The sequence below is a fragment of the Pseudophryne corroboree genome, chromosome 1, assembly GCF_028390025.1.
Source record: "Pseudophryne corroboree isolate aPseCor3 chromosome 1, aPseCor3.hap2, whole genome shotgun sequence".
Taxonomy (NCBI): domain Eukaryota; kingdom Metazoa; phylum Chordata; class Amphibia; order Anura; family Myobatrachidae; genus Pseudophryne; species Pseudophryne corroboree.
In genome coordinates, this window is record NC_086444.1 from 357,585,737 (window position 1) to 357,598,971 (window position 13,235).

The following is a 13,235-nucleotide window of genomic DNA, read 5'->3' on the forward strand; positions in this document are numbered from 1 at the left end:
ATGAAATTCTAGTTTTCAGGTGTTTGCCTCTGGAGGCGCCAGCTTAAAGCATATGGTTCTCCAGTTAGACTGCCTGAGTGATCCCTCCCTTGGGAGAGGCTGTTGAACATTTCATGGTAGCAGTGTCCCCCAGCATGGATGAAGGAGAAAAGGAAATGGTTGTGTACTCAAAATTGAATCCTTTTCTCTGGAAACATCTGTGGGACACTGCATTCCCTCCCTCATACTCAGTCTTGAGGGTTTTTGTTACAGTCTTTTCCCTGCTATTGTTTGGTTGGTGTTTCCAGATGTTTCACTGGGTTACTGCTCCTCCTTTGCAGTCACTCTTCAATTTGTACTGGTCTTCTCGGGTTTGCAGAGGGATGGAGCTTCTATTTTTAGCTATAGCGCTATATTTAAGTGCCAGCTCCTGTGGTCCCACCAGAAACCCATGATAGCAGTCTCCCCAGATGGATTCAGAAAAAAAAAAAAAAGATTAAAAAGTGAGTGCACAAAAATCCCCTTATAGTGTCACAATAACTGGATTTGAGAATCTCTGCGCTAAAGGACTCAAACTGCCTATTAATCTTCATACTACCACATGTTCTTGATATATCCCAGATACCTTAACTTTGTCTAACACAATTAAATAATTTAAGACCCTTCATGCCAATCAGTGAGCTCCCAGCGTGCACCTGTTAATTCTACTTTCTTGCTGGAATTTTTAATTTGATTACAATGCAGCACAGCAAACATTCTGAAATGATCTCTAAATATCATTTGTTTTACAGTAACAAACTCAACATAATTTGACAACGGCATTGGTCCATAGTTTAGAGAAAAATATAAGTGCATATACCAAAACTAATTATTTCATAGTTTGCTTTCACAAATTCAACAATTCTATACTGGATAAAAATCTACCAGTGACATCATGTCTTCTACGTTATTACCGCATCTCTTGTTGGCAATCCGTGAACTCTGCAGATGAGCAGGGATGATAAAGGGCTAGTGTTGTGAAAAGCCTACAAAAAGTAAAAGCCCACAGTTTCATCCAATGATATAAAAGGGCTTCTGTCTAGTGAACAAAGGAACCTCACCAATTCCACAAAGTTAAGTCATAGATACAGACAACTAACTTGCTGTGGTAATAGTCTAGTGCTGCCAAGTGGACACTGAGACAGCATGGCTTTACACTGTGGTGACTGTACTCTGCCGAGCCACAAGCTGGACAGGACTTATTTAAGGAGATAGGATAGCTTTGTCAATATACTGTAGGAAAATAGGAACTTAAGTTCTTAATTGATGACTGGCTTTAACGTATTTACCATTCTTTTTGCTCTCTTCAAGAACATAGCATCTGTGCGTTGAAAAGCTTCCTTCAGGGCTCGAGCTGGGTCTGATGGCAATGCTTCATGATGAGCCACCATCACATGGACATGGGTAGCAGCATAATTGGCAGCATCCAACCCACCGTGCCCATCAAAAACAGCAAAGAATGATCGCTCCACACCATCCTAAAAGCAATAAACTTGATCATTAGAATCTTTGATTTTTTCATATGCAGCTTAAATTTTAAAAAAATATATACGTTATGGTAAGAACTTACCGTTGATAACAGTATTTCTCCTAAGGCCACAGGATAGCAATGGGATATGATGAAGCGACAGCGGATTTTCACCAATCGTCAAAGCTTTCCGGCCTCCCAGCATGCAACGTGCCCCGTCCATATATCCCCACCTCCTGGCTCAGGCAAATCAGTTGTAATCCAAAGCTCAGGGCAGGAGCATCATAGATAGCCCTAATCAGGCGATAATAACACACATGCACACTCTTCCGTACAAGAAGGAAGAGGTTAGTGAGTAAAATGATCCCCAAATCAGGTGCGTCAGGGTGGGATCCCTGTGGATCCTGTGGACTTAGGAGAAAAACCGTTATGAATGGTAAGTTCTTAATAGAACGTATATTTCTCCGGCAGTGTCCACAGGCTAAAAATGGGATTTCCCAAAACAATTTATAGTGGTGGGGACGCTCCTGATTGGACAGGAGAATCCTTCACCCGAATTCAGCGTCATGAGAGGCAAAGGTATCCATGGCATAATGTCTAATAAAAGTGTTAATGGAAGACCATGTGGCTGCCTTACATATCTGTTCTGCTGAAGCACCACGTTGTGCTGCCCATGATGGACCTACCTTACGAGTAGAGTGAGCAGAGACATTAGCCGGAACAGGGAGATCAGCTTGAGAATATGCTTCTGAAATAGTAATCAGAAGCCATCTTGCCAGTATCAGCAGGCCATCCTCTCTTGTAAAATCCGTAGAGAATGAAAAGAGAATCTGTCTTTCTGATGGCATTGGTACGATCCACGTAGATCCTTAATGTACGGACCACATCCAGCGATGCATCTCTCGCAGAAAGGCCTGGTACCTGGAAAGCCAGGACTACAATTTCTTCAATAAGGTGGAATTTAGACACCACCTTCAGAAGATATCCAGATCAAGTTCTGATAACTACTTTATCTGGATTAAAAAAATCAGATATGGGGAACGACATGATAATGCCCCTGAATCTGACACTCTTCTAGCCGACGCCATAGCCAGTAGAAAGAGAACTTTAGCTGTCAACCATTTAAGATTCACTTTATTAAGTGGTTCAAATGGGGCAACTTGAAGGGCTTTCAGGACTAGACTTAAGTCCCAAGGCACTGTAGGAGGAACAAAAGGAGGTTGAATGCGCAGCATTCCCTGGAAAAAGTATGCACATCCTGTAAGTAGGCAATTTTCTTTTGGAACCATACAGTGAGTCAATGCTGACACTTGCACTCTCAAGGAAGCCACCTTCAAACCTTTATCCTATCCATGCCTGAAGGAATGCTAAGACCGTGGATACTCTGAAAGACTTAGGGTCCATTTTCCGTTCACTGCACCAATGAATATAGGTTCGCCATATTCGGTGATAAATGCGAGCTGAGGAAGGTTTCCTTGCTCTGAGCATAGTTTGAATTACTTGTTGTAAGAATCCTCTTGTCTTCAGGATAGAGGTTTCAAGAGCCACGCCGTCAAAGACAGTCGATCCAGATTCTGTGATAACAAGGACCCTGCATCAGTAGATCTGGACGTTGAGGGAGCAGAAGTGGAGCATCCATCGACATTCTCTGCAGATCTGTGTACCATTGCCTTCTGGGCCAAGCCGGAGCTATTAGTATCATGGCACCTTTCCCTTGCTTTATCTTTCTCACCACCCTGGGTAATAGGGTGATTGGAGGAAACACATAAGCCAGATGAGAGTCCCATCTCACCGACAGGGCATCCACAAAGATCGCTCTGGGATCCTTTGTTCTTGACCCGTATGCGAGAACTTTGTTGTTCAGACGGGACGCCATAAGATCTATCTCTGGCAACCCCCACTTGTCTACTAGAGTCTGGAAGACCTCCAGGTGTAGAGCCCATTCGCTTGTCTGAATTGCGTGTCGACTGAGAAAGTCTGCTTCCCAGTTTTGGACTCCCGGAACGAACACTGCGGACAAGGCTGGATGATGAAGTTCTGCCCACTTTAGTATGTGACTTACCTCCTTCAACGCTTTTCGCCTGCGAGTTCCTCCCTGATGGGTGAGGTACGCTACTGCCATCTCATTGTCCGAGCGGATCTGGACTGGTTTTTCCCGAAGAATGTATTTTGCCTGAATCCGTGCCATGTATATGGCCCGAAGTTCCAATATATTTATTGGCAGGCTATCTTCTTCCTTGGTCCATTGCCCCTGCAAACACAACCTTCCTGACACTGCAGCCCAGCCCTGGAGACTGGCATCTGTCGTCAGAATTTCCCAATCTGATATCCAAAAGGGTCTACCCTTGTCCAGATGGGATGTCTATAGCCACCAGGCTAATGACCTTCTTAATTCTATCGTAAGAACCATAGTCTGTGTTTTTATCGTCCCATTCCATTTGGCAAGAATCAAACGCTGCAAAGTCCTCGAGTGGAATTATGCATAATCCACCATGTTGAATGTTAACACCATCAAACGCATTGCTGCGTGAATGGATACCTTTTGACTGTGTAGCAAGTCCTGAATCCTTGACTGGACCTTGGATATCTTGTTCAGAGGTAACATTACGCTATGAAGACTTGAATCCAGTACAGTGAGTCATCCGCTGTGAAGGAACCAGAGACGATTTTGCCAATTTATGAGCCACCCATGCTTCTGCAGACACGTTATTGTCTGTTGCAGATGACATAGGAGCAATTCCTGTGACTGTGCAAGGATTAAAAGATCGTCGAGGTATGGAAAAATTCTTATCCCCTGCTGGCGGAGATAAGCTGCCATTACAACCATAATCTTGGTAAATACTCTGGGGGTAGTGGCTAACCCAAAAGGTAGGGCCTGGAACTGAAAATGCTGTTGGAGGATAGCAAACCTGAGATAGCACTGATGGGACAGTGCTATAGGAACATGTAGGTAAGCATCCTGTATATCCAGGGATACCATATAATCCCCTGGCTCCATTGCCAAAATGATGGAATGTAAAGTCTCCATGTGAAACAGAGGTACCCAAATGTATTTGTTCAGCACTTTGAGATCGAGAATGGGCCGAAATTACCCATTTGGCTTCTGAACTAAAAGCTGGTTGGAGTAAAACCCCTGTCCTCGCTGTACATGAGGAACTGGAATGACTACTCCTGACTGAAGCAATTTCTGAACTGCCTCTTGCAAAGCCCTGGCCTTCGTCTCTACCCGAGACGGGCTGGTACAAAAAAACCATTGAGAAGGGTGCATCTTGAAGGCAAAAGCATAACCTAGAGATACCGCTTCCTGCACCCAGGCATCTGTTGTAGACTGCTGCCAGATCTGTGCAAACTGAAGAAGTCGGCCACCCACCCTGGGATCCCCCAGGTGGAGGCCCGCACCATCAGGCTGAGGGCTTATCTGTCTTACCAACTGGTCTTCTGGTAGCACAATGCTTTTTACTCTTACCAGACTTGTTGTATTGGGACTGCCTGCTATCACTTTTACCGTTAGCTTTTTCTTTAGACTGAAAGGGCCGGAAAGCCGGAACTTTAGGTTTGAAATTGTATGTGGAAGGAAACTTTACTTTCTTGGAGTCTGCTTCCGACTCCAAAATATTTGTCAATTCTTTACCAAAAAGAATATCTCCAGAAAAGGGCAAAGATTAAAAAACCTTCTAAGATTCTGAATCAGCTTTCCACATACGTAGCCAAACTGCTCTACGAGCATCTATTGTTGAAGCTGATGCCCTGGAGGCAATAGTACCCATATCCAATGCTGCTTCTTCCAAGAACATTGCAGCCTGTTTTATATGTGCTATATGGGATTTTTGCTCTCTAGATGCTATTGAAAAAATCACCCTCCAATGCATCAGCCCAGGCAGCCACTGGCTTTGCCATCCACGCTGAAACCATGGCTGGCCTTATGACTGCCCCAGACAGGGAAAAAATGGTTTTTAGAAAACTATCCACTCTCCTATCCGTGACATCATTTAATAAAGGCAAAGGCATGAATTGAAGGCAAAGGTAATGTAGATTTTCGCATTAATCGAATCACATGCGTATCTACTTTAGGAGCCACCACCCTTTTTAAACAATCCCCAGCTGGAAGAGGATAATTGAAATTCCATTTCTTAGGAATTCTAAACTTCTTATTAGGCGTAGCCCAAGCCTCTTCCATGATTTCCGTCAGCTGATCTGATCCTGGAAACTCAGTCTTAACTGTTTTGGGACGGTTAAACACGGGTGGTATTCATGTGAAAGGCGGTCGGGAGACCGACAGTCACATGACCTCCTCCAGCATCCCGACCCCTCACTATCCCGAAGGTCGACATGCCGACAAACAGGGACTATTTCCACTCGTGGGTGTCCACGACACCCATAGAGTGGGAATAGAACCCGTGGGGACCGCTGAATCCTCTAAGGCTAGAATGGCTTTCATTGCTTTAATTAACTCCGCTATATCCACTGAGCTGAGATCTTCCTCCTCCTCTTTATATGCCTAAGTAGAATTAATTGAGCTTTCAACCTCAGATGAATCCTCATCTGAACCAAGTGTAGCCTGTGAGAATTAAGATTTACTTATCACCGGCTTATCAGCCTGTTTCTTTTGAGAGGCAGCTGCTGGAAGTGATAAACCACAGGTGGGAAGCTGCATGTAAGGGTTACTTGTGTAAACTTTTCCCGGTACAGGAGTTGGAGGAATTATCCTTTCCGCTATACTGGATGAAGTCTGTGCAAATATAGCCCAAGGCGGATCAACCTGCACCTGAATCTGCCTTGTATTTTTCAAGAACCCCTGGTGAAAGCTAAAACAATTTACACACAAACCATCCTGAACCAGATCCTGAGAGGATAACACAGCTTTGCAAGACAAACATGATATGAGTGTTGGTGTTGCTGTGAGAGTATCTTCCTCACCGTTGCCACTCTTAGACATGATAAATAGTCAACACTTCCACAGTGTACTACACAATTTGTGACTGTAATCACTTTAAGCTTTTTAAAGTGACCTACAATCCGACCCTACCCATGCACCAGCATTGAGGATTGGAATAGAACAAAACTGACACAATATAGTAAAGTCAGCAATCACACTAGCAGTCACGTTATACAGTGGGGCATAAAAGTATTTGGACAGCCACCGATTGTGCAAGTTGACCCACTTAAAAAGATGAGAGGGGTCTGTAATTTCCATCATAGGTACACTTCAACTGTGAGAGACAGAATCTGAAAAAATAAACAGGAAATCACATTGTATGATTTTTACACAATTTACTTGTATATTCTTGTGGAAAATAAATATTTGGACACCTACCAAGCAGCAAGATTTCTGGCTCTCACAGACCTGTTACTTCTTCTTTAAGAAGCTCTTCTATCCTCCACTCGTTACCTGTATTAATGGCACCTGTTTGAACTGGTTATCTGTATAAAAGACACCTGTCCACACCCTCAAACAGTCAGACTGCTACCTCTCCACCATGGCCAAGACCAGAGAGCTGTCTAAGGACACCAGGGACAAAATTGTAGAGCTGCACAAGGCTGGGATGAGCTACTCGACAATAGGCAAGCAGCTTGGTGAGAAGAGATCAACTGTTGGCGCAATTATTAAAAAATGGAAGAAATACAAGATCACTGACAATCTCCCTCGACCTGGAGCTCCATGCAAGATATGACCTCGTGGGGTATCAATAATCTTGAGAACGGTGAGGAATCAGCCCAGAACTACACGGGGGGACCTGGTCAATGACCTCAAGAGAGCTGGGACCACATTCACAAAGTTTACCATTAGTAACACACTACGTCATCATGTATTGAAATCCTGCAGCGCCTGAAAGGTCCTCCTGCTTAAGCCAGCACATGTCCAGGCCCGTCTAAAGTTTGCCAGTGACCATCTGGATGATCCAGAGGAAGATTGGGAGAATGTAATGTGGTCAGATGAGAGCAAAATCGAACTTTTTGGTATAAACTCTACTCGCCGTGTATGGAGGGAGAAGAATGATGAATGGCATCCCAAGAACACCATACCCACTGTGAAGCATGGGGGTGGAAACATCATGCTTTGGGGCTGCTTTTCTGCAAAGGGGACAGGACGACTGATCCGTATTAAGGGGAGGCTGAATGGGGCATGTATCGTGAGATTTTGGGCAAAAACCTCCTTCCATCAGTAAGAGCATTGAAGAAGCAACGTGGCTGGGTCTTCCAGCATGACAATGACCCCAAACACACTGCCCGGACAACTAAGGAGCGGCTCCGTAAGAAGCATTTCAAGGTCCTGGAGTGGCTTAGCCAGTCTCCAGACCTCAACCCAATAGAAAATCTGTGGAGGGAGTTGAAAGTCCGTGTTGGCCGGCGACAGCCCCAAAACATGACAGATCTAGAGAAGAGTTGCATGGCAGAGTGGGCCAAAATACCTGCTACAGTGTGTGCAAACCTGGTCAAGAAGTACAGGAAACGTTTGACCTCTGTAATTGCCAACCGAGGTTATATTACAAAGTATTGAGTTAAACTTTTTGATTGTCCAAATATTTATTTTCCGCAAGAATATACAAATAAATGGTTTAAAAATCATACAATGTGATTTGCCAGTTTTTTTTCTTCTTCAGATTCTGTCTCGCACAATTGAAGTGTACCTATGATGGAAATTACAGACCTCTCATCTTTTTAAGTGGGTCAACTTGCACAATCGGTGGCTGTCCAAATACTTTTTCGCCCCACTGTACATTAGTATAATAAGCAATATGAGCACATCATCAACTACATTTCAAGTATGTAGGAGAACATATTACTGAATCATGTTTAAACAGATCTACCGTATTCAGACGCATTGCGAAAGAAACAACAGGGATACAGGGAGACTCACATCGCTTCCAGGACCGATCAATACGTTAGCGAACGCAGAGTGGATCCAGACGCTACTAGTGTACACTGCCGCTCCATGAACCTATAGTGAACACAGACGCACCAGTCACACAGCCGACTATGCTGCGACTGGCAGGGCCGGCTCCAGGCCTACTAGCACCCTTAGTGAGAAAATGTAAAAGCCCCCCCCCCCCACCCCCCAAAGTGGGTGTGGCCTCTGGAAAAGTGGGCGTGGCCTCGTAACTTCATATCAAACTATAAATATATTTTCACACAATTAGCAGCCTTACACATAGCCACAGTAGTGTTCCTTACACACAATGTCTCCAGTATAGTGCCAGATACACATAATGTGCAGTGCCAGATAGTCATGACATGCCCCCTAGCAGTGCCAGCTACACATGACATGCCCCGCAGCAGTGCCAGCTAGACATGACATGTCCCGCAGCAGTGCCAGCTACACATGACATGCCCCGCAGCAGTGCCAGCTACACATGACATGCCCCACAGCAGTGCCAGCTACACATGACATGCCCCCCAGCTACACATGATAGTGTTCACTTTTTAGGGCATGGTGCTGATCACAGGGAGGGCACATTTTTAAGTTAGGAGGGCAAAATGATGTACATACTGTAATGCTTGTTGTTCCCATACCTATATGCTAAAGCATGGACAGTGCGCGCCGAAGGCGCGCAGCAAAAATTAAGGGGAGTTACTTCGTGGGGAAGGTACGTGGCCACATAATAGTGGCAATTTGCATTACACCACACAGTAGTGCAGCTAATACACACTGCACCAGGTAGAACCTCCTATACACTTTGCGCCAGGCACAGCACTGAGACACATTGCACCAGGGAGAGCACTGAGACACATTGCCTAGCCACAGACGCCTAGCGGGAACACTACATGACATGCCCCCCAGCAGTGCCAGCTACACGTGACATGCCCCCCAGCAGTGCCAGCTACACGTGACATGCCCCCCAGCAGTGCCAGCTACATAAATGGCCACACAGTGCCAGATATGCACCCACAGTTCAGATACATAAATGCCCCCAAAGTGCCAGATACATAAATGCCCCCACAGTGCAGATATGCCCCCCACAGTGCCAGATACATAAATGCCCCCACAGTGCCAGATACATAAATGCCCCCACAGTGCCAGATACATAAGTGCCCCCACAGTGCCAGATACATAAGTGCCCCCACAGTGCCAGATACATAAGTGCCCCCACAGTGCCAGATACATAAGTGCCCACAGTGCCAGATATGTCCCCACAGTGCCAGATATAAAAATGCCCCCACAGTGCCAGATATGCCCCCACAGGGCCAGATACATAAATGCCCCCAGTGCCAGATACATAAATGCCCCCAGTGCCAGATATGTCCCCAGTGCCAGATATAAAAATGCCCCCACAGTGCCAGATACATAAGTGCCCACAGTGCCAGATATGTCCCCACAGTGCCAGATATAAAAATGCCCCCACAGTGCCAGATACATAAATGCCCCCAGTGCCAGATGCATAAATGCCCCCAGTGCCAGATGCATAAATGCCCACAGTGCCAGATGTAAAAATGCCCACACAGTGCCAGATATGTCCCCACAGTGCCAGATATAAAAATGCCCCCATAGTGCCAGATATGGCCCCAATGCCAGATACACATGTCCCATGCCCATGCCCCCCCCCCCCCCCCCCCCACAGGGCCAGATACATAAATGCCCCCAGTGCCAGATGCATAAATGCCCACAGTGCCAGTTATGTCCCCACAGTGCCAGATATAAAAATGCCCACACAGTGCCAGATATGTCCCCACAGTGCCAGATATAAAAATGCCCCCACAGTGCCAGATATGCCCCCCAATGCCAGATACACATGTCTCATGCCCCCAGTGACAGACATGTTCCCAGTGCCAGATATCCCCCCCCCTCACCTGCCCCCGTGCTGCTCACCGGTCACCGCGATGGTTGCCGAGGCTGCTGCTAGGTGCTGCTCTTTGGCTGAGGGCAGGGAGGAGAGCGCAGTGTGCGCCTCTCCTAGGAGCCCTCAATCTCCGGCGGCGGTGTACAGGTTCAACTAGGCGCCGGTCCGCAAGCCAATCAAAGCTCGCGGTCCGGCAGCCAATCAGCCTCAGCTGCCGGACCGCGAGCTGTGGTTGGCTCACGGGCCGGCGCCAGTTAGCGGGGAGGGGAGCGGACTGCAGCTGTAGCGACGGCTCCAGGCTCCAATATGGCGGCCAGAGCTAGCGGCGCCCATAAAGTGTGGCGCCCTGTTCGGCCGCTCTATTGGAACATGCCTGGAGCCGGCCCTGGCGACTGGGTCCCCTTCGTGTAGGAGCGTCTGAGACGGAAGTGGGAAACAGTTCATGGCTGGAGACTCGGAGGAAACTGGTCATGAACCAGGGGGAGGGGTGACCAAGCGAGCGTATGACTCCCCACTGCAGACATCAACCCTAGGGATCAAGGCCTCATACTATTCCTGGAGCATAAGATCCCTAAGGCCTAGAGTTGGTGCACCCGAGGTGGCAGCCGCGTCAGCAACTGTTTGGTAGTCTCGTCCCAAAACAGTGCGGCTGTGTCCGTACTCCCCTTTTAAGCGGAAACAATGCCTTACCTTCTTCCCGTGCTCCGGCCACAGCCTGGTAACGTCTGCTGGACCTGCTAGTATATCCGACACAGACGCCTGTCGAAACAGCACTGTACTCGTGGGTAAGTATTGTCGCGACCCGGCTGAGAGTTGTTAGAGCGACTCTTTCTAAGGTACGAATAAGACAATGTTTAGAAAACTTGCTCATAAAATTAGTAAGACTATAAAAATAAAATAAGAAAGCTTAGGGCTGCTAAAAACCAGCGGCCCTCTGACCATGGTCCGGCTCCTGCCGCACCAAACAAAAAACTGTTTTGCCTGAGCAAGGAGGCGGGGATATATGGACAGGCCCGTTGCATGCTGGGAGGCCGGAAAGCTTTGACCGATTGGTGCAAATCCACTGTCGCTTCATCATATCCTATTGTCATCCTGTGGATAACCTGTGGACCCTGCCGGAGAAAGAAGCTCTATGGAGAAAGTCAATGTCCAGTGTGTTTCTTGTTTTTGTTTTTTAAATAAATATTCAATATATACGGAGAGCAATCATTCTGAGTGGGAGCTTTCATAACACTTTCTTGGCTCTACAAATATAGATATTGCATTACAAACACAGAATTTGACAGCAGATAAGTAACACTAGTCTGCCCTGAACATTTACACGTTAGGGTTAATTTTTTGTTGGGAGCTAATTAACCTACCAATATATTTTTGGAGTGTGGGAGGAGACCGGAGTACCAGGAGGAAACCCACACATGCATGGGAGAATATACAAACTCCACACAGTTAGGGCCACGGTGGGAATCGAACCATGCTGTGAGGCAGTAATGTGAACCATTACACCATCCCCACTGTGTTAAAGAACATATTAACCCAATTATACAGGACTTTCAATATATGGGCTTGCCATATTATTTTGTATTTTTATATATTTATAGGAAAAGGAAATACCTTTGTATTGAAGTATATATTTAAATTAGCTATTTCAGCAAGTCAAGATAATGGAGGTTTCAATAGTGCTTAGTTACCTATTTCATGTAAATTAGCTGCATTTTTATGAACAAACGTATTGTAAACACAAAGGAGATTTTGTATTTACTGTAGTTGTGTCACTACCTAAGTGGCAGTGTAAAAAGAACTGAATGTTCCTTCTCCCTATAACCCTCTAGCCCTAATCAATTAAAGTAAACAGTACAGGTTTGACAGAAGTGATTAGATTAGCTCCAAAGAGTCAAACTTATTCTGGTGAGGGAACACACTGTGTTTCTGGGACTGTTTGACAGTGTTTCATAGTGTCAATTGACAGAGCCAGTGACTATTTCTGCCTTTTTCAAATATAGCTGCAGGATGCCTTAATTTTCAAGGATTCCACTTGCTCTCTCTTTCCACCTGGCCTGAAATAGCAAATGCAGAGACTACAACTTGAATTCCTAGTGTATAAATAATTTGTTGGGGCTTTCAGATCCAACATGGGGGCTTATGTAATAGCCTGTGAGATAAAGGCTGTGCAGGAATTCTGGCGAGTATGTCCGTATTTTAATGTGGCAATCATTTAAATAAGGGCAATACGGGTTTTCCTAAAACAATCCACTCTAGGTATTGTAACAATGCATTTTCAATGCATAATGAAGTGCAGGTGAGTTTTAATCCCTGGGAATGTAAACTGTACTGGAATGGGGGAGGAGCCATTCAACAATACCAGTATAGGCACAAGCTCACAACAAAAGTGTCCAGGCACAGAGACTAGCAATGTGTAACAAGGTAAATGCTAGCACAGTATGTGCGTCAGCGGGAAGGGGCGGGAAATACGGTTACTGATTTTTTGTGTTATGGACCCTGCCAACACAAATAATCCCTGAAAATAATGTTTTCAACTCTGAAATTATAAACCAGATGAAGTGACCTAAAAATTGGTGCTTATCAAGTCCTGCAATAACCGCACTGTTAAATAACCACTAGTAATCAACTAGGAACTTTTGTCAGGAAAAAAAAAAAAAAAAAGGCAGACGTTATACATTTACCGTAATGCCGAAAAGCTGGTTGAACTCCAGAAGTGAAACGTGGCGATCTTCCATTTTCCTTCGTGTGTTGCGAATTGCATGAATAGATATGTAGGTCTGGCGCTTAGTGGTTGGTGTTGAAGGCAGCCGTTTCTGCCACTGGCTGCTGATGTCATGCAAACACTTAAGGCAGTGTTGTAATAGGACATCTAAACTGAGGACTACAGAAAAAAAGGTAGCGTTATGGAGAACAAGAAATACCTTGTTTTGAAATCAAATGAACCTCCCTATGCCCATGTAGCTGCGATCATG

The 13,235-nt window shown here is 45.6% G+C and overlaps 1 protein-coding gene across 2 annotated transcripts in view; it reads right to left on the reverse strand.

The window, feature by feature from the left end:
- Nucleotides 1-13,235, reverse strand: part of PPM1F (protein phosphatase, Mg2+/Mn2+ dependent 1F) — a 62,319-nt gene that overhangs the window by 9,879 nt on the left and 39,205 nt on the right. For both annotated transcript variants that reach the window (XM_063964782.1, XM_063964783.1), the window contains 2 exons: nt 12,945-13,144; nt 1,308-1,496 (listed from right to left, as the gene is read on the reverse strand). In XM_063964782.1, the coding sequence (XP_063820852.1) occupies nt 1,308-1,496; nt 12,945-13,144 (389 nt within the window). The remainder of the gene's footprint in view (nt 1-1,307; nt 1,497-12,944; nt 13,145-13,235) is intronic.